General features: G+C 64.8%; 3 protein-coding genes across 3 annotated transcripts; 2 read left to right on the top strand and 1 right to left on the bottom strand.

Moving 5' to 3' along the window:
• Positions 1–6: 6 nt before the first annotated feature.
• Positions 7–7,545, top strand: GAS8 (growth arrest specific 8). The gene is made up of 11 exons (XM_041484163.1): positions 7–490; positions 895–978; positions 2,374–2,571; positions 2,725–2,931; positions 3,240–3,294; positions 3,716–3,921; positions 4,125–4,292; positions 4,585–4,671; positions 5,629–5,838; positions 6,887–6,952; positions 7,195–7,545. The coding sequence occupies exons 1-11, from the start codon at positions 488–490 to the stop codon at positions 7,342–7,344; spliced, it is 1,434 nt and encodes a 477-aa protein (XP_041340097.1). The 5' UTR covers positions 7–487; the 3' UTR covers positions 7,345–7,545.
• Positions 7,546–7,624: 79 nt separating this feature from the next.
• On the bottom strand, positions 7,625–8,978 carry LOC121362407 (5-hydroxyisourate hydrolase-like). The gene is made up of 4 exons (XM_041483883.1): positions 8,916–8,978; positions 8,197–8,339; positions 7,843–7,978; positions 7,625–7,714 (listed from the first exon to the last, which is right to left on the bottom strand). The coding sequence occupies exons 1-4, from the start codon at positions 8,976–8,978 to the stop codon at positions 7,625–7,627; spliced, it is 432 nt and encodes a 143-aa protein (XP_041339817.1).
• Positions 8,979–13,913: 4,935 nt separating this feature from the next.
• On the top strand, positions 13,914–26,711 carry LOC121362397. Its single transcript, XM_041483871.1, is given in 26 exon segments — positions 13,914–14,063; positions 14,139–14,283; positions 14,396–14,571; positions 14,652–14,780; positions 14,861–15,378; positions 15,462–15,604; positions 15,934–16,158; positions 16,263–16,481; positions 16,571–16,701; positions 16,777–16,920; positions 16,994–17,204; positions 18,201–18,764; positions 21,890–22,119; positions 22,218–22,349; positions 22,442–22,597; positions 22,672–22,816; positions 22,930–23,102; positions 23,483–23,611; positions 23,716–23,972; positions 23,974–24,225; positions 24,331–24,473; positions 24,570–24,787; positions 25,256–25,514; positions 25,601–25,731; positions 25,826–25,969; positions 26,043–26,711. Coding segments are annotated over 26 exon segments (5,235 nt in total). The 5' UTR covers positions 13,914–14,015; the 3' UTR covers positions 26,256–26,711.
• The last annotated feature ends 227 nt before the right edge of the window (positions 26,712–26,938 follow it).

The following is a 26,938-nucleotide window of genomic DNA, read 5'->3' as shown; positions in this document are numbered from 1 at the left end:
GGGGGGGGCACTCGGGGGCCGGGGGTGCAGCGGAGACCGGAGAGCAGAGCAGGAAGACCGCAGCTGTGGGGCCAGCCCAGGTCACAGCGGTGGGCGCGGGGTGGAGGAGTCTGGGCCGGGCACAGCGGGACCCCCGGGTTTGTCCCCCCGGTCCTCACCGAGCTCCCCCGCCCGCTCTGTTCCCCCCGAACCGCTCGGTTCCCCCGGTCACCCGTTCCCTCACACGGCCCCCCGGCGCTTCCTCCCCGTCCGGTCCCCGCGATGTCCCCCCGCTGCTCCCCAGTGTCTCCCCCGGTGTCCCCCCCGGTCTCCCCCGGTCCCTCTCGCTCCCCTCCCGGTCCCGCTGGCCCCGCCCCCGTTGCCAAGGCGGAGCGTGGCGTTGCCAGGGGGCGTGTCCTCACGCAGCGTCTCTCTCCCGAGATTTCGCCGTCCTCTCGCGAGATCTGCCGTCCGTTGCTCGGAGACGCTGGTGCCGCCGGCCGCCGCCATGGTGAGAGCGGAACCGGGCCCGGGCCGGGGCCGGGAGCAGAACCGGGGCAGGGGGGAGAACTGCGGGGGCTGCCCAAGGGTGTCCGGCAGCCGGGGTGTGCGGGCAGGGGAGGGCGGTGGAGCCCCGCGCCCCGATGTCTGCGAGCCCCGTGCTGTCCCGGTCCGCTCCCGGGGAGGGTGCGGAGCCGCGGGCGCCGGGCCCAGCGCTGCGGCGCTGCTGCTCGGGCGTTGTTTCGGGTACAGCTGTTTTGTGCCTAGGGGCTCAGCACGGAGCTGGGTGGCAGTGGCTCGGTGTCGCCGCTGTCCCCGTCCGTGCCGTGAGAGCAGGGCTGCTCCGGGGCCGGCCCTGAGCAGCGCGGATTCCTCCTCCCCCGTTCACCTCCTGTGCTTGGCTTTCTGTCCCAGGCGCCCAAAAAGAAAGCAGGGAAAGGGAGCAAAGGCCCGGCGGTGGTGGATGCCTTGGCCCCGGAGGACATGAGCAGGGAGCAGGTGAGCGGGGAGGAGGGCTGGGAACGGGTGGGAACGGCTCTGGGGACCCTGCCTGGCGCCTGGCCCAGCTCCGGGACAGCAGGTGCGGAGGGTGACAGCGCCGAGCAGCCGGGCTTTGTGTCACTGGCGCCTGCCCCGGCCGGGCTGGGCTGGGCAGGGCGGCTCCTGCTGCTCTGGGAAGGAGCAGCCTCCTCATCCCACCCTCGGCTCGCCAGCCCCGTGTTCAGCCCGGTGTTCTGGGCACTGCTGAGGCCACACCTGGAATCTTGGGGCCACTCAGGACAAGAAAGAGGAGCTGGAGCATGCCCAGAGAAGGGGATGGAGCTGGGGAAGAGTCCAGAGCACAAGGAGAGGCTGAGGGAGCTGGGAAGGGGCTCAGCCTGGAGAAAAGGCGACTCAGGGGGGACCTTGTGGCTCTGCACAGCTCCTGACAGGAGGGGACAGCCGGGGGTCGGGCTGTGCTCCAGGGAACAGGGACAGGAGGAGAGGGAATGGCCTCAGGCTGGGCCAGGGAAGGTTAAAGTTGGACATTGGGAAAATTTCTTCCTGGAAAGGGTTGTCCAGCCCTGGCCCAGGCTGCCTAGGGCAGTGGTGTAGTCCCCATCCCTGGAGGGATTTAAGAGTCAAGTGGATGTGGTTCTTGGGGACATGGGTTAGGGGTGGCACTGGCAGTGCTGGAGGAACAGTTAAACTTGATTTTGGAGGCTTTTCCAGCCCAAACAATTCCATGAACCAGAAGTATCTGAGCACCTGAGTGTTGTGACAGGTAGAAGAATTAGAAAATAAAGGTTTCATTAAACCAGGCCTGCTCTGTTAAACTAATACTTATCCTGCCACTTCTTCCAAGTGCAGCTAGTACTTGGCAAGGTCCCATGCAAGAACAAACTTGGAATGAATAGTTTGCTAACATAACAACCTATTCTTGGGTGAAAAATAAGTGCACCTGCATAAACATTAGATCTGCTCCATGAGAACCCACAAAAGAAAAATGTAAACAACCTGAACCTTAGCACGTACACACAAATCACCTTCTGACCAATAAACAAAGTGGTAAGAAAACTGCCAGCCTATAGATGTTGCACACCAGGTCTGTGAAAACTGTACGAAATGAGTTATGTGAATAAAGGCTGGGCTTTTGCCACATGAAGAAAATGGAGCCTAGCTTCTTTTATTGCGATACCTGGGAATTACTGGTGTTACTGGTGTTACTGGACACTGCCAGCCATACCCCATCCCAGGCAGAGGTTTTGTGACTCCTGCTCCAGACGCTGCTGGGTTAGCCAGGGACCTCCACAGCTCCACAGCCAGCACGTCCTGCCGGCTTTGGGACGTGGGCTCTCCAAAGCCCCGTCCAAGGCCTCCCTGCCCCTCACCTGTCTGTTCTCTTGGCTGCAGCTGCTGCAGCACGTGGTGCATCTGCGGGAGGAGCTGGACCGGGAGCGGCAGGAGCGGAACTCTTTCCAGCTGGAGTGTAACAGGATCCAGAGCTACTGGGAAATCACGCGCGGGGAGCTGGAGGAGAGGAAGGCCGAGCTGCGCGGCCGGGACCGCCAGATGGAGGAGGCGGAGGAGAGGCACCAGCTGGAGATCAAGGTGGGCTGAACTGAAGGGCTCCAGGTGAGCCCTGGGCAGCTCTGAGGAGGACAGGAGGAGCTGGGCAGGATGCCACCCAGGAATGTCTCACCAGCATCCCAGTTCCAGGTGTCTCCTGCTGAGCCCCTGACGCGCTCTCTGGCCTGTCCTCAGGTGTACAAGCAGAAGGTGAAGCACCTGCTGCACGAGCAGCAGGAGAGCCTGACAGAGCTGAAGGCAGAGGGAGTCCTGTCCCTGAAGCGGGCCCAGAAGGATCACTGGGAGCAGGAGCAGGAGATGTGGAAAGAGAAGCGCTCCTTGAACATAAGGCTGAACGAGCAGGAGCTGGCCAATGAGGCAGCCATTACAAACCTCTGCCTGGTATGTTCCTGGCTGGGCTGGAGCCACCTGTGAGCTGCCTCATCCCCAGCGTGGGAGCAGGAGTGGGATCTTGCCTCCCTGACTCTCTGTGGGGTGGGATGGGATTTCTGGTGCAGGAATGGGAGAAAGGATTCCTGGGTGACCCCCCTCCCACAGTGGGAGCTGTAAGAGCAGCAGGAGAACTTACAAGCCACTGTTTGCACCAACATGGGATCAGAATCCTTTCCCAAAGAGCAGGAGGGAGTCCCTGGGGCTGGACTGGCTTGGGGTTTGGTCGTTTCTTCCAACACAGAGTTTCTTCCTCACAGAAACATGAGGAGGAGATGGCCCGGCTACGCAGTGACTTCGAGCTGCAGACCAAAGGTGAGGGCATGAGGCAGATCCCACAGGAGCATGACAGGGAGAGCTGCTTCTGGTTCCCAAGCAGCACTTTGAGCTCATGGGGGCAGGTTCTCCCCAGTTCTGGCCATTTTTCCCTTCCCTCTTCTGGCCATTTTTTCCTCCCAGTTCTGGTCAGCTTCCCACCCCAGTTCTGGCTGATCTCCCCCACCAGAGGTTCTGGCCAGTTTTCCCCATAAGTTACAGCTGCTTTCCCTCCCCAGATCAGTCTAGTTTGCCCTCCAGTTCTGGCTGTTTTTCCCTCCCAGTTCCAGCTGGTCCCAACCCACAAGGTTTTGGCGAGTATTCCCTCAGTTCTGGCTGTTTTTTCTCCCTTCCCCATTCTGGTCACTTTTCCTCCCCAGTTTCAGCCAGTTTTTCCCCAGCTCTGACAATTTTCCCCCAGAGATGGAGGCCAAGTACACCAGGAAGATGCAGGCGCTGCGGGACGAGCTGGACCTGCGGAGGAAGACAGAGATCCATGAGCTGGAGGAGAGGAAGAACACCCAGATCAACGAGCTGATGGGGAACCACGAGGGGGCTTTTGGTGCCATCAAGAACTACTACAACGATATCACTGCCAAAAACCTGACACTCATCAACCTCCTGAAGGTATTGCCAGTCCCTGTGCCACCCTCCACCCAGGTTCTGCTCCTGCTGGGTGTCAGCTGGGTCTGGCAGTTCCCAGGTGTCAGTGTGGCTGCTGCTGGTGGCCTGTACACCAGCACATGAGTGGGGAGGGTGTCCTGAGGGTGTCGGGGACTCTGAGGGGCTGGGCAGCTCCCAGGAGCCAGCACTTGTGTTCCCGAGAACAGGAGCAGGTGGAGGACCTGAAGAAGAAGGAGGCTGTCCTGGAAAAGGAGAAGGCAGATGTGCTGCGTGAGAACAAGGAGCTGACACAGCCCCTGCAGGAGGCCCAGGAGCTGGTGGCTGAGCTGCAGAGGAAACTGGTTAACTATTACAAGGACAAGGAGACACTGATGGTGAGTGGCCAGCCCTGTCCTTTCATGGGCTCGTTTCCAGAGGGAAAACACTGACCTCTGCCACTTGGTGTGCATTGCTGGGCAAAGCAAGTCCTGTCCTGCTTACTGTGTATTTGTGGGATCTCAGATGGGGATCCAAAGAGAGACTGGAAGGGAGACCAGCCCCACTGCAGGGCGGTTGGTGTGGGTGCTGCGTGGTTTCTCTGCTGCTCACTCTCCTCCCTTCCCAGAACACATCTCCAACGCTTCCCAGATAATCCTCTGCTCTTTAATCCTCCCTTCCCATTCACAGAACTCCAAAGCCCATCTGAAAATCACCCAGAAGGAACTGAAGGACCTTCAGTGGGAGCACGAGGTGCTGGAGCAGCGGTTCAGTAAGGTGAGACCTGCAGGCAGAGCTGGGCATATCCCATCCCCTCTCCAAACCTTCTCCAAAGCCTCTGCAGAGCACAGGGCGTGGGGCTCAGCAGAGGCCGTGCTTAGCCCAGGGCTTTGCAAAGCTAATCCAGAGTCGGGTGATAACTGCTGCTCCCAGCAAAGCTGCTCCCAGCCCCAGCCTCTCCCACGGTCAGCAGACAGGCCTGGCCTTGTCCTTTGCTAAGCAGTCACGCACGCTGCAGCGGGGCCCCGGGCTGCGTGGGGCAGAGCCAGGACAGGGGGCATTGCCACGGGCCCCTCCTTCTGCCCGTGTTCCAGGATCGCTCCCTCCCCTTCTGGGGTGCTCGGGAAGAGTCCTGCAGAGCGAGTGCTCCCCCCCACTAACCCAGATAAATCTTATGAGGCAGGAGAGAGCTCATTTGCAATTCGTAGAAATCCCCAGGAATATGAACATTGATCCGAGGCCTCATTAACAATCCATCATTAAGACAGCGCCAGATTCAGAGCGCTCAGAAATAGGCTTTGGAGGAGAGACTGTGTCCTAATTAGGACACTTATTAACTAGCTGTGAGCCAGGGACTGCTGCCAGCTGTGGGGATGAGAGGAGAGACCCCCGTGTGCTGGGGCCCTCGCTGGGGTCTGAGTTAGTGCTGCGGGGAGCCCGTTGGGGCATTCCATGCCTGCAGGGGAGGAGGAGGAGGAGGGAGAAGTGCAGGTGCTGCACCACGGAGGGAGGGAGGCAGGGAGGGGAGAGGGGACAGGGGGAAGCTGTGCTGCAGCACCTGCCTTCCCCGTGGGCTGCAGGTGCCGTGGGGAATGGCCGGGCTGAGCTGCTGGACCAGTTTTCTGCCATGTTTGTGCTCCACACCATTGTGCAGACCCCAGCCAGCCTTGTGCAGACCCCCGTGTCCCCTGGGGTCCTGAGGGTGCTGTGACACTGTGCTGCCTCCCAGAGCAGGTGCAGGAAGAGCGAGACGACCTCTATCAGAATTTCACCAGAGCCATTAACGAGGTGCAGCAAAAAACGGGGTTCAAGAACCTGCTCCTGGAGCGGAAGTTGCACGGACTGCTCAGCCTCCTGGAGCAGAAGGAGGTGGAGCTCGGCGAGGTCGCTGCAACCTCCAACCTCGACCCCAGCGCTCTCTCCTTGGTCTCGCACAAGCTGGAGGTACTGGGGCGCGGCGAGGGCTGGATCTGGGGGGCAGAGCCCGCTGTGGGGTGCGTGCTGCCCCTGGAAAGCACCATCCCCATCCTACGTGGCCGTAGGTGGCACGTCACTCGTCACTCGTTCCCTGCACTCCCAGGGCCACGTGTGGTGCCGCGGGGCACTCGGCTCTGCCTCGAGAGCGGAGCGTGTGGGTGTTGGAGTTTGGCACTGATCTGTCCCTCAGGTGGGGCCTGTTTTGAGGAGCATGGCCGCAGGCTCCGTGGCACTGCCAGCATCCTGTGCTGCCGCACAGCCAGCTGACTGCCAGCGGGCCCAGTGGCACCCAGGGGCTCTGTGCAGGGGGGGCTGCACCTGGTGAGCCTCGCCTGGCCATGGGGACAGTGCAGACAGGATCCTGGGGCTCTGCGGTGTCTGCCGTGCTAAAAATACCTCTGCAGAGAGCCTGGAGACCCACATTCCTGCAGCCTGCCGCAGCTGGAGCCTGGGAGCAGCGCTTGCTGCTGCGAGTTGGGCACAGACACAGGGAACGAGGGCTCCACCACCTGGTGCCCTCCTGCTTGTCCCCACCCAGGTCCCTGCGGCAGGGGGAGGCAGGGAAGCTCTGGGATGCTTTGGGATGCATACCAGGCCTATGGGACAGGCAGCGGATGTGTCACCTCCCAGCAGGTGGAAGGAAAACACATTCCTGGGATGGCATCACTGGCGTCAGGCTCTCCTGCAGCTGCTGGGGTCCCTGAATTCCTGCTCTCAGCTGCCTCGGGGAGCCTGGCTCCCTGTAATTCCCGCGGTGCCGCGGCAGCAGGGTGGTGCTGCTGGAGCAGGTGCTGCCAGCACTCCCCATGCAGCAGGGCAGACTGGGATGGCTGTGGTGTTCATCTGGGAGCTGCCTGTCCCTGCCCGGGGCTGGCTGTCCCTGGCAGTGCCACTCAGAGGGGGCAGGGTGGTGGCCACCTGCCAGGCCGTGCAGACAGCTCCTCCGTGTGCTCTGCCACGGCCAGCGTGTCCCCAGAGCTGGGCAGAGCAGCCTCATCCCAATCTCCCCTTGCAGGACATGTTAAATTCCAAGAATGCCACCATCCAGGACCTGCAGCTCCAGCTGGCCAGAGTCTGCAAGGTAAGGGCGGGGAGGAATCCTGGAGAGGTTTAAGAGCCGTGTGGATGTGGCACTTGGGGATGTGGGTTAGTGCTGGCCTTGGCACTGCTGGGGGAACAGTTGGACTCGGTGATCTTAGAGGCATTTCCAACCCAAACGATTCTGTGATTCCATGGCTTTGGCTTGGGGGTTGGAAATGAGGCTGGGGGTGAGGGAGCTCTCCTCTGCAGACAGAGGGGCTGACAGGGATCCTTTCCTCACAGGCACACAACGACATGCTGCAGACCTTCGAGGCAAAGCTGACAGCCTTTGGCATTCCCCTGGACAACCTGGGTTTCCAGCCACTGTCCTTCCCCTTCCCGGGGCAGGAACTGGGGCAGGGCCCTGCTGGACTCGTTTCAGTGCCCACCTGATGCTGGCAGCACTGAGGGTCCCACTGGCACACTGGTAGTGGAGCTGTGCCCTTTAGTGTCTTTAAATAGACTCCAGTGAGCATCTTCAGGAACCTCTCCTCCCAAGGGGGACCACAGCTGGAGAGCTCCAGGCATCCCACCCACCCTACCAGGCTGCCCTTGGGGCTACCTTTGTTCCCACAAAAGTGAAGGCGATTTTTTGAGACAAACAGCGCTGTTGGGAGTTTTTAATGGCCTCAGTGGTGTCATTCCTGCATCCCCAGGAGAGGGCTGTGCCCCTCTAACTGCCCCGGTACGTTGTGTAGGAGTAGGGGCTGATCAGCAGCGGGACGTGGAGCTTCCGTGCCGGGTCAGTGATGACGAAGACGACCTGAGGGAGAGTGGGGAGACAGCAGTGGGAATCCCCCTCCCACAATGAGGCCCAGGGGAGTGCAGCCCCTTGAGGCTGGCCCCAGCCCTCAGACATGTCACCTGTCCCAGTCTCCCCACACTCCATACCTCCACAAAGGGGTAGAAGCTGGTGTGCCCCAGTCCCTGCCAGTACTCAGCTGTCTCAAAGTGCAGCTTGTAGGTGCCAGCCTTGGCCTGTCCCGGTGCCAGGAGGGGCTGGCAGCGCCCGTCCGCATCCGTGTGCCTGAAACCAGACCAAAGCAGTCCTGCTGTACCCCAAAACACAGCCCTGCCCCACCCCCAGAACCTGCCCTGGCCATACCCCCCAGCACCAGCCCTGCCACCAGCAAACAAACCCCAGGTGAAGGCTGGGCAGCCAGTTGTGCCGGGAGCCTTTGGCCAAGCTCACAGAGCCCTGGCAGCAGTGTCCCTGCCCCACTCTGGTGCCACCAGCTCTCCTACCTGTGTGCCAGCTCCGTCCACTGCAGCCCCGGCTCCTGCAGCTGGGCCAGGCGGATGACAAGGCCGGCTGCTGGCAGCCCCGTGGCCGTGTTCAGCACGTGGGTGGTCAGGGTGCCCTTTCCCACCTCAGACATGCCGTCAGCCTGTGGCAGAGGGGGGAGCAGGGCTGGGACCTGTCCTGGCAGCACCATCTGCCTTCTTGTGCTGCAGCCAAACCCCTGCACTTCACTCTTCCCCAGAGCTGGGATATGGAAACCCAGGTCCTTCCCATGCTGCGGCGCTCAGCCCCAGGCACCACGTGGGTGCCAGCTGGTTCCCACCAGGATCCAGGGCTCTGGCTCACGGCAGCACCGTGCTCCCTGCTCACCTGCCTGTCCTGGTGGACCTCGGCACAGCACAGCAGCCAGCCTGGACCCGACGAGGAAGCAGCCCCGTCCCAGCCGCCCCATCCCTGCCCACGGCATCACGTGTGGGTGGATGGACATTGACCCTGCCCAGCTCTCTGGAGCTGTCTGGCCTCAAGGTCGGCACTGCTGAGGGCAGCCAGGCCCCTTCTTCTCCCGGAGCTCCCAGGCTGGGGTGGGAGCACGATGTGGGGCTGCGTCCCAGCAGCCGGCAGGACCAGGCAGCCTCCCTGGAGCGGGACCAGCTCCCGCTGCCAGCCCGACAGCAGCACCGGCTGGCACGGCGGTGCCGCAGCGGCACCCTGGCGAGCTTACCTGGCTGTCCTCTGTCCCACTCGGCCAGGGACCTGTGGCCGGTGACCCCACGCAAAACGCCATCCCTGGCCTCCCTTGCTGGCGCCACCGCCTCTCCCCGTGGAGCTGGCGTGGCTGGATGCCGCTATCCTGGCACGGGGCTCCCGCAGAACCGGGTGCTCCTCCCTGGCTGGGCTGAGCTGGCACGGGCAGCTTCCCAGGAGCCCCGCTGGCACCCACACTCCAGCAGCGCCGTGGCCCTGAGGCTAGTGGCCCAGAGCCTGGTGGGAATCTGGGACACCGGGCCGGGAGGAGCCACAGCACAGCTCCCATCCCAGTCTCGCCTCCCACCATGGAAAGCACCTGGAGCGCATCGGTGCTGCCGCAGCCGGGCACGTGGGGCTGTCAGGAGCCAGCACCGGCCTCACCACAGCCTTGCCCTGCCCCTCTGCACCACCAGGGCACCGGAGGCTCAGCGTCTCACCTGCACCCTGATCCGGGCGGTGGCGGTGGCTCGCAGCCCGTATCCCCCCAGGTCAGCAGCCTGGATCTCCAGTGTGTATTCAGGGACCGCCTGTGGCAAGGGGCTGTGTCACCCACAAGTGGGGGGTGAGCTCGGTGGGGGCTCAGTCTGGGGCTCACCTCTGCCTTCAGCCCTGGCATGGCCACGGAGACCAACCCAGAGCTGCTGTTGATGGTGAACATCCCAGGCTGGGGCTCCTCCGGCGCCTGGCTCAGGATGGAATAGCTCACAAGGCCATTGCTGGAGTTCACGGCGTCATCTGCATCAGTGGCCAGCACCCGCAGCACCGATGTGCCTGGAGCAGGTGGTTACTGCTGACCTGTCACACATCCCTCCAGTGCTGCCTGCCAGGCGTGGCAGTGGTCCCACCTGGCTCAGCTCCCTCCAGCACAGAGCCGTGGAAAACTGCCTGGGTGAAGACGGGCCGGTTGTCGTTCTGGTCAGTGACGGTGATGATGATCTCCATGGGGTCTTCCACGGGCTGCCCGTTGGCCGACACGGCGTGGGAGTAGAGCTGCAAGGGCACAGTCAGTGTGTGTGCAGTGCCCAGGACTGCCCCTGTCCCGCCACAGATGTCCCCTCACTCACCACGTATTTGTCCTTCTCCTCCCGGTCCAGGGGTTTTGTCACCTCCAGCCACCCCGTCTCCCGCTCGATGATGAAGACACCCACGGGGATGGTATCCGCTCCCTGCCCCGTGATGCTGTAGAAAACCTTGGTCTCCTTGTCCTTGTTGGATTTGATCTGGCAGAGAGGCAGGTGGGGGGGGTTGAGGTGTGTCCCACTCCCCCAGGGATACCCCTGGACCCTGCCCAGCTCCGGCACACCCACCTGGACCAGCTTCTTGGGGAAGGGTCCCCGCTCATTCTCAGGGCAGTTGATGGGGGGGATGACCCAGTCCCTCTTCTGCCGCCGGAGGCCGTGTCCATGCTCCGGGAAGATCAGCACGTCCTGTGGGATGGAGAGTGGGGCTGCAGGGCCACGGAGGGACACGGCTCTGCCCGGAACCTCCCGGGGGATGGCCATGCAGCACCCCCGGCCCCACTGCCATGGTCCCACCAGCAGGAGGAGGAGGAGTGTGAAGCTGCAGGGTGCCATGGCTGCAGCTGCACCGGCTGTTCCCCACAGGTGCCTGCTGGGAACCTGCCCTGTTGCGTCAGTGACCTTGGCCAGGAAAGCTGAACCGGCTTTCCAGAGCTGCCAGCCCCGGGGGGGTCTGGGGGCGCCGTGTGGGGGGACCCAGCACACGAGATGCTGCTCCAGGCTGGGGGGATGGAGTCCAGGGCTGTCCCTCGGTGGCCATGGAAACCCCCGCTGCCGTGGGGCTGGGGGGCACACAGAGCCCCCCCGAGAGTTCCAGTGCACCCATGGGCGGCACCGAGGAATGGGGAGGGGGCTGTTCCTGCTGGGGCCGTGGCGGGAGGAGCCGTGGGAGCACCGGGAGGGACGGGTGGCGGGACCAGAAGGTGCCTGGAGATACTGGGATGCCCGGGCGTGTCCACCGGGCTGCGCTGAGAGACCGGGGGCACCGGGGGGCGGCACTGAGAAACCGGGGGTGCCCGAGCATTGCCGGGCCCTACCGGGGAGTGCCAGGGGGTTCCAAGGCGATGCCGATGGGTACAGACCGGGGAGGTGCCCGACGGGCAACTGGGGGTGAGCAGGAGGTATCGCGGATTGCCCAGAATTGCCAGGGCGTTCCAAGAGGCTACCAGGCGGTGCCCCGGGGTTCCAGGGAGGTATTGCGGATTGACAGGAGGATCTCAGAGGGGTGCCGGCTGTGCCCGGGGGGTACTGAAGCTTCCAGTACCGGCCGGTGCCCGAGGGGTACCGGGCTGTGCCTGGATCTTGACGGGTGGGTGCCTGGGAGGTAACATGGGGTGCCGTGGATTGCCGTGGGGTGCCAGGGGAATACGGGGGGTGCCCGGGCGGCATCGGGGTGTTGTATCGGGGATTGCCGGGGGTGCTGTAGGGGGTAAACCCCCGCTAGGAGGGTCCCGGGGGCAATGAGGGGTCCAAGGCACTGCCGGGGGATGCCTGGGGCGTGCTGGGGCCGCTCTCCGGGGCGGGGCGGTACCTGCGCGGCCGCCGCCTCACCTGGGGCGTTGCGGGGCGGGACGGGGCGGGACGCGGCGGGCGGTGACCGGGGCGGCGGCGGCGGCGGCGGCGGCAGCAGCAACGGACGGGCCATGCGGGGGCCGCGCTCCGGGCTCTGCCCGCTCTCCATCTTCATCCTCCTCCTCTTCTCCCCGCTCCTGCCGGCGGCCGCCCTCTCCCCGGCCCCGCCGTGCGTCCTCCCGGGGCTGCGCCGCGGGCCGCTCCCCGCTCCAGGTAACTCGCACCGTCGGGGCGCGGCGGCACCGGGACCCCCGGAACGCCTCGGGAACGGGCTGGGGCCGCGATCGGGACCGGGATCGGGGCTCCGAGCACTGTGGGGGGCGGCAGGGCCTCCCTCACTGCCGGGATCAGGATCGCTTTGCCTCCGCTGGTGGGGCCGCTGCTTTTCGGGAGGAGCTCGCGGTGCCCGGCTGTGGGGCTGGCGGGGGTCCCCGGGTGAGGGGCTGCGCCATAGGGCTGGCTGCGCTCCTGTGCGCTAGGGCTGTGTCCCACCGGGCTGTGAGGCTCGGCCATGGGGCTGACTGTGCCCCGCGGGGCCGGCGGTGCCCGTCTGGTCTCTCTGGGCTGGTGGCGGCTGATGCCAGCGCCTTCGGCCCAGCCGTGGGGCGCCCGCTGCGAGCAGGGCTGGCTCCCCGCAGGGTGGGTGGCCGGCGCCGGGCTGGCAGCGGGGCTGGGTGCCCCGGGGCCACCCTTCTCCGGCCGTGCGGTGCGGGCCCCGGCTGGCCCGAGGCTGGGCAGGGTCTTGCTGCTGCCAGCTCTTGGCCCGCTGCCGGCGCTTGGCCCGGGCCCGCTGCCCTCTTTGCTCGGGAGCTCCCCTGAGATTGGGGCTGCCCGGGAACGCGGCCGCAGCCAGCGCTCGTCTAATGGCCGCGGGAGCACTAAAAGCTCTCCTTGGCGGTAAGTGCCAGGGAGGGGCCTCGACCTCTGTCTGCTGTGGACACCACATCCCGTTTCACATCCCTTTTCCATCAGCTAAGCCTGCCCGGAATGGAGGTGGGCGCTGCCAGGCCCCTGCTGTGGGCACAGGCGGGGGTCTGGTCACGCCACTGCGACCTCCCCCTGTGGGCAGCACATGGCCCCGGCACCCAGCGGGCACGGTGCCCTGTGAGCCCTCCATGGAGGGACCCCGAAGACATGGTGGGGTACCCCCTGTGCCTCCTGCCCCTTCGGAGGGAACAGCCACCCGCGCCACAGCTGGGGAGCGGGGCTGGGGGCTCCCCACGGCGGGGGTTGGGGGCTGTCCCGGGCTCCTCGTGTCCTGCTTGGGGTGACCGATGCCCCTCCAGCCCCATTAAAGTCCTTTATCGCGGCCATCGCGACCGGGAGGGGCCCCGGTGCTGCCCTCGGGGCACGGTTGCTGCTCCCCACACGGCCCCACCGTCGCCCTCGGGCTCGGTCCCTCCGGTGCGGAGCAGCCGTGGGGCACGGCTCTCCCTACCCCACTCCACGCCTTCCGCAGCCCCCCCAGCCCCGCCCGGGGCCGCTCGGTCGCCCGGAGCTGGCTCAGCTCCGCTAATCCCCTAATCCTTCCCCCGGGGGGTGCGGAGCCGGGGCTGTGTCCAGCACGAGGGATGCAGCGTGGGAGGCGGGGGAGGGAGATTCAGTGCCCAATGATCTGGCCACGGGGGGTTGGGAGCCCCGAGGGGGTGACACACCGGGAGGGGGCTGGGGCAGGGCTCTGCCCGCCCAGGAATTTCCCATCATCTGTGAGACAAAGCCGAAACTTCCACCGAAACTTCCACAGCGCTCCCGTACGGCGCCCGGTGTTCCCTGCCCCGCTCCTGGTGTCCCCTGCCTCACTCCTCCTCGGGGCTCCGGGGCATTGCAGGGTCCTGGAGATGGTGGTTGCGGCTCGGGGGTGTCGGGGGAGAGGTCCCCCCATCCCCCTGACCCCTCACCCTCGCAGGGAGCTCCGGAGGCTGCGCGGGGCCGTACAGGACGGAGGAGCCCGATGTCGGGGTGCGGGAGGACGGGGGCCCCGTGCGGCTACCGGGGGTGGGCAGGGTGCTCGCCGTACCCCCCCGAGATGCTGGTTCTCCCCGGAATGCCGCTGGCCAGCCAGACCCTGCCCCAGTTGCCGCAGAGAGCAGGCGCTCCCCGCAGGTAACGCTGCCCCACGTGTCCCCCACCCCTGCTGCCCCAGCCGGCTGTGTCCTCACTCACCCCCATCCCACAGGAGCTGCCCAGGGCTCGCGCTGCTCTCAGGAGGCAGAAGAGGGACTGGGTGATCCCCCCCATCAAGGTTCCTGAGAATGAGAGGGGCCCCTTCCCCAAAAAGCTGGTTCAGGTATGACCCTGGTCAGTCTGGGCTGGGGCTTTGGGCATGGAGGTGGGTGCTGCGGGATGCTGACCCCTTGGGCTGTGTCTCCTCCCAGATCAAATCCAACCGGGACAGAGACACCAAGATCTTCTACAGCATCACAGGGCAGGGAGCAGATGCCCCCCCCGAGGGCATCTTCACCATTGAGAAGGAGTCGGGCTGGATGAAAGTGACGCAGCCGCTGGACCGCGAGCACATCGACAAGTACCACGTAGGTCCTTGCCTGGGGACACCAGGGGATGTTGGGGTGCTCTGCCAGGCCCCCCACTCACACCCCACCCCGCAGCTCTTCTCCCACGCCGTGTCCGAGAACGGGAAGCCAGTGGAGGAGCCGATGGAGATCATCGTGACGGTGACAGACCAGAATGACAACAAGCCCCAGTTCACGCAGGAGGTGTTCAGGGGCTCTGTGCCAGAGGGAGCTCTGCCAGGTAGGACCCCGTGCCTTGGGGAAGCTCTGCATCCCACCAGCCATGTTCCTGGGGCACAGCCGGGGCACTGAGCCCCCCAGCATCCCACTTACCTGCACATCCACATCCCCAGGCACCTCCATCATGCAGGTGACAGCCACGGATGCGGACGATGCAGTGGAGACCTACAATGGTGTCATCGCCTACTCCATCCTCAGCCAGGAGCCACGGGAGCCCCATCCCCAGATGTTCACTGTCAACCGGGCCACTGGCACCCTCAGCGTGATTGCCAGCGGCCTCGACCGGGAGGTGGGCTCTGCAGCACCGTGGGCAGGGGTCCCAGCCCCAAGCAGGGGCTGACACAGTGTCTGTCTGTCTGTCCACCACAGCGTGTGCGGGAATACACACTGACCGTGCAGGCAGCTGACCTGGATGGGGACGGACTGACCACCACAGCGCTGGCCGTCATCGAGATCGCCGATGTCAATGACAACGCCCCCGAGTTTGACCCCAAAACGGTAATGTGTGCCCCCCTGCTGGGTGTGACTCTCCTTGGTGCCCGCTGGGCCGTGGTGCTGATGGTGCCCCTGACCCGCAGTACGAGGCGGCCGTGCCGGAGAACGTGGCCGGGCGGGAGGTGGCCCGGCTGGCTGTCACCGACCTGGACGAGCCCGGCACGCCGGCGTGGCGAGCTGTCTACTCCATCCTGCGTGGCAATGACGGGGGTGCCTTTGCCATCACCACCGACCCTGCCACCAACGAGGGCATCCTCCGCACCGCCAAGGTCTGTGCCACCCCGTGCCACCCCATTGCTGCCCAGGGGGAGTCCTGCCTGTCCCACTCTCACTGCCCGTGTCTCCCCCTCTCCCAGGGTCTGGACTATGAGGCCAAGCAGCAGTTTGTGCTCCACGTGGCAGTGGCCAACGAGGTCCCCTTCGTCGTGAAGCTGCCGATGGCCACTGCGACGGTGACGGTCACTGTGGAGGATGTCAATGAGGCCCCGGTGTTCGTGCCGCCGGTGCAGCTGGCCACGGTGTCAGAGGATGCGCCCCCGGGGCAGACCCTCACAGCCTGCACGGCCCAGGACCCTGACAAGGCGCAGGACCAGAGGATCAAGTGAGCGGGGACAGGGTTGGAGTGGAGGTTTGGGGGGTCTCTGCTGCCCCTCGCCACAGCACCAGCTCCCCTGTGCTCCCCAGGTATGTGGTGGGGCACGACCCGGCGGGCTGGCTGGCCGTGCACCCCGAGAATGGCCTGGTGACCGCGCGGGACCACCTGGACCGCGAGTCCCCCTTCGTCAAGAACAGCACCTACATGGCTGTGCTGCTGGCCGTGGATGATGGTGAGGGACATGAAAGGGCCCTTGTTCCCCCTCCCGCGTGAGGAGCACGTGCTGCCATCACCAGGAAACACACCCCAGCTCCAGCATGGAGCAGTGTGGGGGCTGCCTGGCCCCACCCCTGCCCGGGGCACCCCAGCCCCTGAGGATCCTGGGTTTGGGACTGCTCTCTCCATCATCACTCCTCACTGTTCCCAGCCTTGCCCAGAGAGTCTCTGTCCCTGGGAAAGCCTTGGCTTTGAGAATCCCCCTATCCCCATGCCTGCTCGGTCACCCATGTCCCCAGGAGAGTCCTGGGTTTGGGGTCCCCCTTCCAGAATTGTTCCCACCAGGCTCACCACCGGCCACGGGCACGGGCACGCTACTCCTCACCCTGCTCGATGTGAACGACAACGGCCCCGAGGCCGAGCCACGGGACATCACTGTGTGCCAGCGCAGCCCCCAGCCCCAGCTCCTCACCGTCACCGACCGGGACCTGCCCCCCAACACCGGCCCCTTCCGTGCCGAGCTCACCCACGGCTCGGAGGACAGCTGGGCTGTGGAGGTGGGGGACACAGGTATTGCAGGGGGGCTGAACATAATGCGGGGGGTCCTTGGCAGAGGCAGCTGTGCCATGGCTGCGTTCCCAGTGCATCGTCCGTGAGCCCCCAATCTCATGTAGGTGACACGGTGACGCTGCAGCTGGTGGCACCGCTGGAGCCGGACACCTACAGCGTGTACCTGCGGCTGCTGGACCAGCCGGGCCGAGCCCAAGTGACCGTTGTCACCGCACGGGTCTGTGCCTGCGAGGGGCAGGCACAGGGCTGTCCCCAGAGGTCCCAGCCTGTCACCGCCCTGCCCTTCGTCCTCGCCGCCCTGGGCGCGCTGCTGGCCCTGCTGCGTGAGTGGGGATCCTGGGGCTGTGGGGATACCCCAGCTCTGGGCACAGCGGGGGACACATGTCCCTGCTGATGGCACTCTTCCCCCCAGTCCTCCTGCTGCTGCTGCTGCTCTTCATGAGGAGGAGGAAGGTGACGAAGGAGCCGCTGCTGCTGCCCGAAGATGACACAAGGGACAACATCTTCTACTACGGGGAGGAGGGTGGTGGCGAGGAGGACCAGGTGGGTGTGGGGGTCAGGGGCCTGGTGACAGCGTGGGCTGTCTGACTGCCCCTCTCCATGTATGTGTGTCCCCAGAACTACGACCTGCGGCAGCTGCACCGGGGGCTGGACGCCCGGCCCGAGGTGATCCGCAACGACGTGGCCCCCACCCTCCTGCCAGCCCCGCAGTACCGGCCCCGCCCCGCCAACCCCGACGACATCGGCACCTTCATCGACGAGGTGAGTGCTGGCCTGGAGAGCCCGGGGGGTGACAGCGCAGGGGACGCCGGTGCTGACCCCCCTGTCCCCCCAGAACCTGAAGGCGGCCGACACGGACCCCACGGCCCCGCCCTACGACTCGCTGCTGGTGTTCGACTACGAGGGCAGCGGCTCGGAGGCCACCTCGCTCAGCTCCCTCAACTCCTCGGCCTCCGACGGCGACCAGGACTACGACTACCTCAACGACTGGGGCGGCCGCTTCCGCAAGCTGGCCGAGCTCTACGGCGGCGGCGAGGAGGACGATTAGGGATCCCCAGCCCGCTGCTGTCTCTGCCTTATTGCTGCTTTCGTGCCTTGGGGGTTCCCCCTGCCGTGCCCCCCACCCCAGCGCGGCCCCCTCGCCTCCTCGCCTGCGTTTTTGTGGTTATTATCTATTTTTTAAGGTATGGAATGATGGCGTGTGATGCTGCGGACAAGGGGATGGGAGCTGGGTCAGTTTTAATAAAGGATTTGGTTTTTTTAGATGTTCCAGGCTCTGTGTCACTTTGTGCCCTGGAGACTGGCGCTGGCCCCAGCCCTGCAGTGACCCCTCCCCAGCCCTGTCCCCCCTTGCCCAGCACAGTGTGGAATCTGTGGCACAGCGGCAGTGCCACCCATGCAGGGGCAGTGCTCATGTCCCCCATGGGTGCTGATGGGCATGGGCAGGGCACTGACCACCAGTCTGTCCTCCATGGGAGTGACACTGGTGGCATTGGGCATTCCTGGTACTAAATCCCTCCTGGCCCGAGCTGCCAGAGCCTGCTGCCACCCCAGCCCCCTGAGATGACCATGGGTGCTAGCATGGGTTGGCACAGCAGCCTCTGGCCCTGGCAGCACCCCAAGTTCTGGGGGTCTCCCACTGGCTCCAGGATCAGCTCCTGACACATGGGATGGGGGCAGATGATGGTACTGGGGGTCCCTGGGGTCCCCTTCCCTAGGGTCTCCTTCCCTAGCTGTGTTGTGCTTTGGGACAGAAGGGTATAGGGGAAGCCGGGGGCTGCAGCATCCTGAGGGGCCCTTCCCGCCCGAGGGGTCCCTGGTGTGACATTTGTCCCCTGCTGCAGAGCTGGGATCTGGGGCCATGGCGCGGGGGCACCCTGGGGTGCTCCTGGCTCCTGTCGCCCACCAACACCCCCTGCTCCCGCTGCCCTGGATGGGAGAGGCTCGGGAAGCAAGAGGGCTGTGCGGCTGGGGCTGGGAATATCAGAGGCACGGGGAGCCGGGGGAACCCGGGACGGGCAGAGCTCCAGGGGTGTTGACAGTACCGGGGGCCGGTGGGCACTGGAGGTACCACGGTACCGGGGACCGTGGGAGAAGTACCGCACCGGTACCGTGGGGGGTTCCGGGATACCGGGCGTCGGAGGCACCGGGAATACCGGGGTTCCGGGTGCGGGCGGGGCGGGACCGCCTCCCGTCGGGGCGGGACGGGGCGGTTCTCGGCGGGGTCGACACCTGCGAGGAGGGATCGGGAGGGGACCGGACGCACCTGCGACTTCGTGGCGGCAGCGCCCGATCCCTCCGGCACCAACCGGCACCGGCAGCGGCTCCGGCCATGGGGCGGCGGGCGGGTTGCTCGGTCCCGCTCTGCCTCCTCGTGCTCCTGCTCCAGGTGAGCCACGGAACGGGGCGGCAGGACCCCGCCGAGACCCTGCCCGGGGCGGCGGGACCTCGCTCGGGACCCTGCCCGGTGCTAACGTCTCTGTCCGGGCAGAGCGGGCAGCGGCTGTGCCAGCGGGCAGCGTCGTGCCAGCCCGGCTTCGCCGCCGAGACCTTCGCCCTGACGGCGCCGCGGGACAGCGTGGCGGCGGGACGGGCACTGGGACGGGGTAAGGACACGGGGACAACCGGCTGTGGGGGACAGGGTGGCTGTGAGGATGGGGACGGGACTATGGGTACAGGGTGTGTGGGACAGGGGTGGGCAGTGGGGGGTATAAAGCCGTGGCTCCGTGCCCGAGAGGTGCTGGCGTGGCCGCGGGGATGGGCCCGTGGGGACAGCGCTGTGGCAGCGGGGGCGGCACTATGGCGGTGGGGACCGGCTTGCCGTGGCGGCAGGTGGCACGGGGGACAGAGCCTGGTGTGTCCACACGCAGCGGTGGGGCCGCGCTGCTGGTCCCAGCGCGAGCAGCAGCCGGGGGTGCCGGCACGGCGGGCCGGTCCCGGCGCGGGGGCAGCGGCAGCCGCTCCCCGGGGTGCGCCGGCGCGGGCGGCGCTGACTCAGGCACCGCAGACCTGTCGGGGCCGGCAGGCTGGGGTGTGGGGCACGCAGGCGCCTGCCCTGCCCCGTGCCTCACCTGGCACCCCGGGTTCACCAGGGTGAGCCCCCTTTGGACCCAGTGTGTAGGGCCCCAGAGCAGCTCTTGGCATGGGGATGGGCACCAGGATGGGCTCCTGGGATTTTGGGGACGTCGGTGTCCCACAGTGTTGGCACTAAAGCCCAGTTCTGGTGTGGCAAGGGGGCACTGGGGACCCATGTGCTGGGGACCTGCTGCCACTTTGGGGTCCCCAAAAGGGACTCCGTGGGCTCTGGGGCTGTGTGCCGTGGCTGTCACCATCTGCACCAGTTCATGGCTGAGAGCGGTGCTGGCACCCCAGTGTGTGTGCCAGGGTGGGCACAGGGCGAGGGGTACTGAGCACCCAGTGCAGCACCAAGGCTCCCAAACATCCTCGGCTCTGTAACGGCTTCGCCTGGGAGAGCCAGGAATCGGACCCTGCCCCATATCCCAGGAATTGTGTTTGTTTGCCTTGTGGTTGATCATTAACGCGCACAAACCGATGTCCATCAGGGCTGGGCCTGATACCAGGGTGACGGGCAGCCCTGTGACTTTCCTGCAGCACTGAGACCTGCTGGAAATCCTCTGTTCTGGCACCAGCACTTTCAGTTTTGGGTTCCGGGCACAGTCAGGGCGTGGGAGGAAGGAAGGGACAATCTGCCCTTGAGGCCTGTGTGGCACCCAGTGATTCACAGCTGTGCCACGGCAATGCCAGCCATGGGGTGGCCGAGCCTGGTGGATACCAGGCCATGCTGGGCCACAGAGCACCCCAAAGCTTGTGGCGAGGCTGAGAAGCCGGCCTGTAATTAGCTTGATGAGTTGAGCGCGGTGTTTTCCCTCCAACAGGCCCAGACAGGCCCCGCGCGGCGCCGGGGCGGCGAACAACAACACCTGCGTGGGGGCTGCAGCATGGCCAGGGCTCTGTCCGTGGGTCGGGGGGCTCTGGGATGGGGGGGACGTGGTGGGGGCTGGGACAGTGCCCATCAGTTCTGGGTGGAGAAACCTCGAGAGTCTGAAGTCACAGCGAAACTGGGGTGACGTCAGTGGGATGTGTCACCCGTGGCACCTTCACCCCGGGGTGAGCCCCCTGCCCTGGCACAGCTGCAGCACACGGGGTGGTGGCACTGCAGGGATGGGGACACCATGCTCTGCCTGTGCCCAGCCCCACTGAGACCTCACAGGACATGAGGTGGCTTTGGGGGGCTGCCCTGATCCCCTGTGTGGGGTCTCAGCCCCACACCCTCTTTGGCAGCCTGGTTGTACCAGTCTGGTTGTCCCAGTGTCCTGCAGGTGGTGGTGGTGGGGGGCTGAAGTGGGGGATCCCCCTTGTAGGACTCTCTGAGCTCTCTTTTTCTCCCACCCCCATCATTCCCAGGAGAGGCCCCCCCGCTCCACCCCCCAGCTCCCAGCCCCGGGGAGAGGAGGGCTGGGGCCAGCCCTCCTTCAGCCAAGCTGGAAAAACAGGTTGTGCACACCCAGGTGGGAAGGGGGGGAGTTGGAAAGGGGGAGAGCGGGAAGGGGGGAGCGGGTTCTGAGCTCCGTTCCCGAGCCCCGTGCGGGCTGAGCACCGAGCGCTCACGGCACCAGCGTGGGGCTGGGGGCGCCGTGCCGCCCCTCGCTGCACCCCCGGGCCCCGGGCCAGGGCCGAGCGCTGCGGCTGCGCCCGCGGCTGCCTCTCCTTCCCCGCCTGCCCCGGCACGTTCCTGCCCAGCCGGCCCCACCGGCTCCGCCAGCCCGGCCGGGGGTCCCGCCGCGGGGCTGAGCGGGGCTGGCATCGCGCCGGCGGCTCCTCCTGGCCGGGTCGGGGGCACCGCGGTGGGCAGGGGGCAGCGATTGCTCCCCCCTCCATCCCACAGGCACCCCGGATTCCTGGGCTGCTCGTGGGCTGACGTAACCCCGGCCCCGTTCCATTCCGTTCCGTTCCGTTCGGCGCTGCATCCCGCCCGCCTGGCACGGCCGCTTGCCGAGGCGCGGGTCACGCCGGGGCGATGGTGGCAGCGCTGGCTGCGGAGCCTGGGGGCCGCTGGCTCCAGCAACTCTCTCCCAGACAAAGGGGGTTTGTTCGGGAGCGCGGCCCCGCTCATGTGATGCCCGCTGACCGCTGCCTCGTGGCGGCCCAGCTCTGCTGCGCCCAGCCGGTGCCCAGCGAGTGACACCGGACCCCCGCCTGCCCGCTGGCCCTGGGGTTGGGGGTCCCGGAGGTCCCTGGGCAGGTTGAGGGGCCTGACTGCCAGGGCACTGGGTGCCAGTGCCAGTGGATGACTGCTGCCCTTATTTTTATTGGAAAAGCAGCTGGAGAAGCATGGGCACAGTGGTGCTGACATGCCATGCTTGGGGACATGCAGTGCCACAGGGAAACACCCATCTGGGGATGTGCTGTGCCTGGTGCCATGCCATACATGGTGCTGGGGACTGGGACATGATGTGCCAGGTGCCACTTGCCCCATTGTCAGTGTCTGGCAGGGATTCTGTGGCACAGTAGTCCTGCCATGTCCCATCCTGGACCAAAGCCAGGGCAGGGATGCACCATGTGTTGTGCCCAGGATGGAATCCTGGCAGGGCAGCTGTCACTGTGTGTGGAGCATCCCCACCACTGCTGTGACCCCACACCCCAGGGGTGGGGCTGTGCTGTGTGTGCCCATGTCACCAGAACCCTCTGCCACTCCATCCCCTGTCCCCAGTGAGCTTCATGGACTGTGGCGAGTCGCGCCGTGCCGCCTTCCTCCCGGATGACACGCGCTTCAAGGTGAGCAGGGATGGCATTGTCTCTGCCACCCGGCCCCTGCAGCTCCAGCAGCGGGACATCACCTTCGCTGTGCACACCTGGGACACCACGGGCAAGAAGCATTCGGCCAAGGTGACCCTGCGCCCCCGGCGGCACCAGCACCGGCACCACGAGCGCATGCAGCAGGTAAAGCACGGAGCCACTCCCTGGGGTCCCAGCAGCCCTGTCCCTGGTGCAGAGGGCTCAGCAAGGTGCTGGCACTGACAGAGCCACTGTCCCAACAGGGCACAGTACCAGACGTGCTGATCTTCCCGGAGCATGGACACGGCCTCCGGCGGCAGAAGAGGGACTGGGTCATCCCCCCCATCAACTGCCCTGAGAATGAGCGGGGACCCTTCCCCAAGAAGCTGGTCCAGGTGGGTGTCCCCACAGGGACCAGGCAGGGTCCAGGGGCGTCCCCAGAGTGCTGGGACATGTCCCCACCGGCTTATTCCTCCCTCTCTGCCAGATCAAATCCAACAAGGACAAGGAGACCAAGGTTTTCTACAGCATCACGGGGCAGGGAGCGGATACCATCCCCGTGGGTGTCTTCATCATCGAGCGGGAGACGGGGTGGCTGGAGGTGACAAAACCCCTGGACCGGGAGGAGAAGGACAAATACGTGGTGAGTGAGGGGACATCTGTGGCGGGACAGGGGCAGTCCTGGGCACTGCACACACACTGACTGTGCCCTTGCAGCTCTACTCCCACGCCGTGTCGGCCAACGGGCAGCCCGTGGAAGACCCCATGGAGATCATCATCACCGTCACTGACCAGAACGACAACCGGCCCGTCTTCACCCAGCAAGTCTTCGTTGGCTACATTGAGGAGAACGCAAAGCCAGGTACGTGGGGGACTCTGAGCCGGGACCACGCAGACCCTGAGCACGAGCAGTGCCAGGTGTCCGGTGGATTCTGTCCCACCACTAAAGTCTCCCTGGCTTGTCCCCGTGTCCAGGCACATCTGTGATGACCGTGAACGCTACGGATGCAGATGATGCGATCAATGTGAACAACGGCATCATCGGCTACTCCATCCAAAGCGAGGAGCCCAAGGGTGCCCAGCGCATGTTCACCATCAATGCCGAGAAGGGCATCATCAGTGTCATTGGCACAGGACTGGACCGGGAGGTGGGCACCTTGCCACAGCCCAAGGGAACCTGTGGCTACTCCACAGTGGGATGTGCCATGGGGAGAAAGGGATACTGCAGCCCTGGGGTCCATCTGGTTTTGGGATGTGGCATCCCTGGGTCACTGTCCCTGGCTGTAGGGGTGTCTACAGCCTTAAGCCCACCAGGAGCCATGCTGGGGACACTCCAGGAACCTTGCTGAGCCCTGGAGTGGGTACAGTGCCAGCCCCCCTTGGGTGGGCAGTTGGGACATCAGCTGCCTGTGTGCCAGCAGGAAACAGCGAGGCCGGAGAAGGGTGGAGGAGCAGGCAGATGATGCCTGCAGGAGGGGAACACCCCAGTCCCCACCCCAGCCCTTACTGGGATGATTTTGCTCTGCAGACCACTCCCAACTACACGCTGATCATCCAGGCTGCAGACCAGGAAGGCACTGGCCTGACCAACACTGCCACTGCCATCATCAAAGTCACTGATGCCAATGACAACCCTCCCGTCTTCGACCCCTCCACGGTACCACCCAGCCCCAGCCGCTGCCCTCCCCGGGCATCGTGGCACAAGCCCCCACCTGGGGTGCCTGGGGCCACACAGGTGACTGTCCCTGTCCCATCTTGCAGTATGAGGAGGCAGTGGACGAGAACGAGGTGGGGGTGCTGGTGGCCCGGCTGCATGTGACAGACCAGGACCTGCCAGGCTCCCCGGCCTGGCGCGCCGTCTACCGCATCCAGAGTGGGGACCCGCAGGGCAACTTCGAGATCACCACTGACCCCAAAACCAACGATGGGCTCCTGAAAACTGCCAGGGTGGGTCCTGCTGCCACACGGCTGCCCCAGCACCAGCTGACTCCCTGCTGGCACTACCTGGATTCTCTCCCACCCCCAGGGCCTGGATTATGAGACCCAGAACCGGTACAAGCTCGTGGTGTCAGTGCAGAATGAGGTCCCCTTCACCGTGGCCCTGAATCCTGCCACAGCCAATGTCCTGGTGGTGGTCAGGGACGTGAATGAAGCCCCGATCTTCATACCCCCAGTGAAGCAGGTGGAGGTGATGGAGGATGTGCCAGTGGGATACCAGGTCACCTCCTACACAGCCCAGGACCCCGACAAGGACCAGAGACAGAAAATCACGTGAGTGGAGGGTGATAGCAGCAGGGGCTTTGCTGGGATGTCTGAGGGGCTGCGCTGCACCGTGTGCCCCTTTCTCTTCCCCTGCTGACCCCTGCCTGCCCCCAGGTATCGCATGGGCAGCGACCCTGCAGGGTGGCTGGCCATTGACCCTGAGAACGGCATCGTCACGGCAGCCCATCCGCTGGACCGGGAGTCGGCACATGCCATCAACAGCACCTACAAGGCCATCGTCCTGGCCGTGGACAACGGTGAGGGTCTCAGCTGCTGCCCCCATACCCTTCTCCATGTCCCCCCATGGGGTGCAGGCCCCTCCCTGGCTGCCTCACTGACTCTTAGTCCCACAGGGTCACCAAACTACGGCACCGGCACGGGGACACTGCTCCTCCTGCTTCAGGATGTGAATGACAACGGGCCCGTGCCGGAGCCCCGCAGCTTCGACATCTGCAACCGGCAGCCCGAGGAGCAGACGCTGAAGATCATCGACAAGGACCTGCCTCCCAACACCCACCCCTTCAAGGCAGAGCTGATGCACGGCTCTGGCAGCAACTGGACTGCCAGCATGGTGCAACCAGGTGGGTGCCACCTGCTCTGGTGCTGGGCCCTGCAGTGAGCACTAGGCTGGGGACCTGCCACGGGGCAAAGTCCTGTGCCAGTGCCAAGGGCGTTCCCAGACCAGAACTGGGAAAGGGGCTGGAGCACCAGGAGTGGCTGAGGGAGGCTCAGGAGGAACCTTCTCACTCTCCACAACTTACTGGCAGGAGGGTGCAGCCAGGTGAGGGTTAGGATCTGCTCCTAAGATACAGGACAAGGGGAAACAACCTTGAGTTATGGCAGGAGAGATTTAGGTTAGATATTGGGGAAAATTCATTCAAGGAAAAGGTGCTCAGGCATTGGAAGAGGCTGCCCAGGGCAGTGGTGGAGTCCCCATCCCTAGAGGGATTTAAGAGCTGCATAAATGTGGCACTTGTGGAGGTGAGTCAGTGGTGGCCTTGGCAGTGCTGGGGCATGGCTGGACTCAGTAATCTTGGAGACCTTTTCCAACCCAAATGATTCTGTGGTTCACCAAGACGAGGTGAAGCTGAGCATGAAGAAGGAGCTGGAGCCGGGCGAGTACAGCATCTTCCTGAAGCTGCTGGATGCGCAGGGCAAGGATCAGATCACGGCAGTGCGAGCCCAGGTGTGCAGCTGCGAGGGGCCAGCCAAGAACTGCGAGCGGCGAGCGTACATCTCCGGTGGCATGGGCGTGCCCGCCATCCTGGGCATCCTGGGGGGCATCCTGGCGCTGCTCAGTGAGTACTAGGGGACGAGGATGGGAGGGACAGAGTGTGGGTCACCCTCTCCCTGCTGCCCTGACACCCCCTCTCTGTGCCTGCAGTCCTCCTGCTGCTGCTGCTGCTCTTCGTGAGGAGGAGGAAGGTGGTGAAGGAACCACTGCTCCCCCCCGAGGATGACATGAGGGACAATGTGTACCACTACGACGAGGAGGGCGGTGGCGAGGAGGACCAGGTGGGATGGCTGTTCTTGCTGGACACTGCCCACCAAGTGGTGGTGGCACTGCCCGTGGTTGTCCCTCGAGCCTTGACTCCTCCTGTCCCCCCAGGACTACGACCTGAGCCAGCTGCACCGGGGGCTGGACGCCCGGCCCGAGGTGATCCGCAACGACGTGGCCCCCCCGCTCATGGCGGCCCCGCAGTACCGGCCCCGTCCCGCCAACCCCGACGAGATCGGCAACTTCATCGACGAGGTGAGTGCTGGCCTGGAGAGCCCGGGGGGTGACAGCTCGGGGGACGCCGGTGCTGACCCCCCTGTCCCCCCAGAACCTGAAGGCGGCCGACACGGACCCCACGGCCCCGCCCTACGACTCGCTGCTGGTGTTCGACTACGAGGGCAGCGGCTCGGAGGCCACCTCGCTCAGCTCCCTCAACTCCTCGGCCTCCGACGGCGACCAGGACTACGACTACCTCAACGACTGGGGCGGCCGCTTCCGCAAGCTGGCCGAGCTCTACGGCGGCGGCGAGGAGGACGATTAGGGACCCCCAGCCCACTGCTGTCCCTGCCTCATTTCACCTCTCTGGACTCACATCGGTCTCTGTCCGGCGTGGCCAAAGCCCCTCCAACACCTCCTGAACCCAGTGCCCGTGTCTCCCTCACTGAGAAAAGCTCAGGCTCGCCGGGGATGGGGAGGTTTTGGGGTAGTCTGGGTGTTTCCTGGCCCCCTTGGCTCCAGGGCATGGAAGAGTTTAGTCCGTTCCCTATCCTGGGACTGAGGTGATCCCAGCTGTGGGGGGCGGGATCAGGTCCTTCTTCCCTTTTCCATGAGGGGAACAAGGGTTTCTTGGCGCTCTCCAAAATACCTCATGCTGCCAGCCCCACACAGGCTCGGACCGTGAACCTAGTGATGGAGAAGTGCAATGAGGTACTTGATCAACACAGACCAAAGATGCACCCTCATAGAGAATTGTATTTACTACAGTATGTACAGCCAGATTTCTATTTTTCTGTACCCTAGATTGTGGTTTGATTTCCTCCTATGTTGTGCCAGGTGTAATTAGTGTGCAGTCATTGAAAGGTGCTTTCCAAAATCAAAGGGCTTTCCCAAAATCCTGACCTCTGTGTTTAGCTGTTGTCACGGTTTGTATTTTTTATCATGGGAAAAGGGTCTGATGCGAGCTGGGAAACCAGCAGTGGCCAAGTGTTGATTGCATGGTTTTTA

Source organism: Pyrgilauda ruficollis, unplaced genomic scaffold (assembly GCF_017590135.1).
Source record: "Pyrgilauda ruficollis isolate IOZ18807 unplaced genomic scaffold, ASM1759013v1 scaffold117, whole genome shotgun sequence".
In the NCBI taxonomy this organism is placed as follows: domain Eukaryota; kingdom Metazoa; phylum Chordata; class Aves; order Passeriformes; family Passeridae; genus Pyrgilauda; species Pyrgilauda ruficollis.
Note: the sequence above shows the minus strand (reverse complement) of the source record. Positions and strands in the feature narration are given on the sequence as shown.

Bases quoted from the DNA above. Each gene is read 5' to 3' on its own strand.
- LOC121362407 (XM_041483883.1), bottom strand. From the start codon at position 8,978: ATGGCGTTTTGCGTGGGGTCACCGGCCACAGGTCCCTGGCCGAGTGGG. The intron at 8,340-8,915 runs GTAAGCTCGCCA...CCTCTGCCACAG, and splicing joins GTGGGACAGAGGACAGCCAG to GCTGACGGCATGTCTGAGGT. The intron at 7,715-7,842 runs GTATGGAGTGTG...ACTCTCCCTCAG, and splicing joins GCTTCTACCCCTTTGTGGAG to GTCGTCTTCGTCATCACTGA.
- GAS8 (XM_041484163.1), top strand. The intron at 979-2,373 runs GTGAGCGGGGAG...TCTTGGCTGCAG, and splicing joins AGGACATGAGCAGGGAGCAG to CTGCTGCAGCACGTGGTGCA. The intron at 2,932-3,239 runs GTATGTTCCTGG...TCTTCCTCACAG, and splicing joins CCATTACAAACCTCTGCCTG to AAACATGAGGAGGAGATGGC.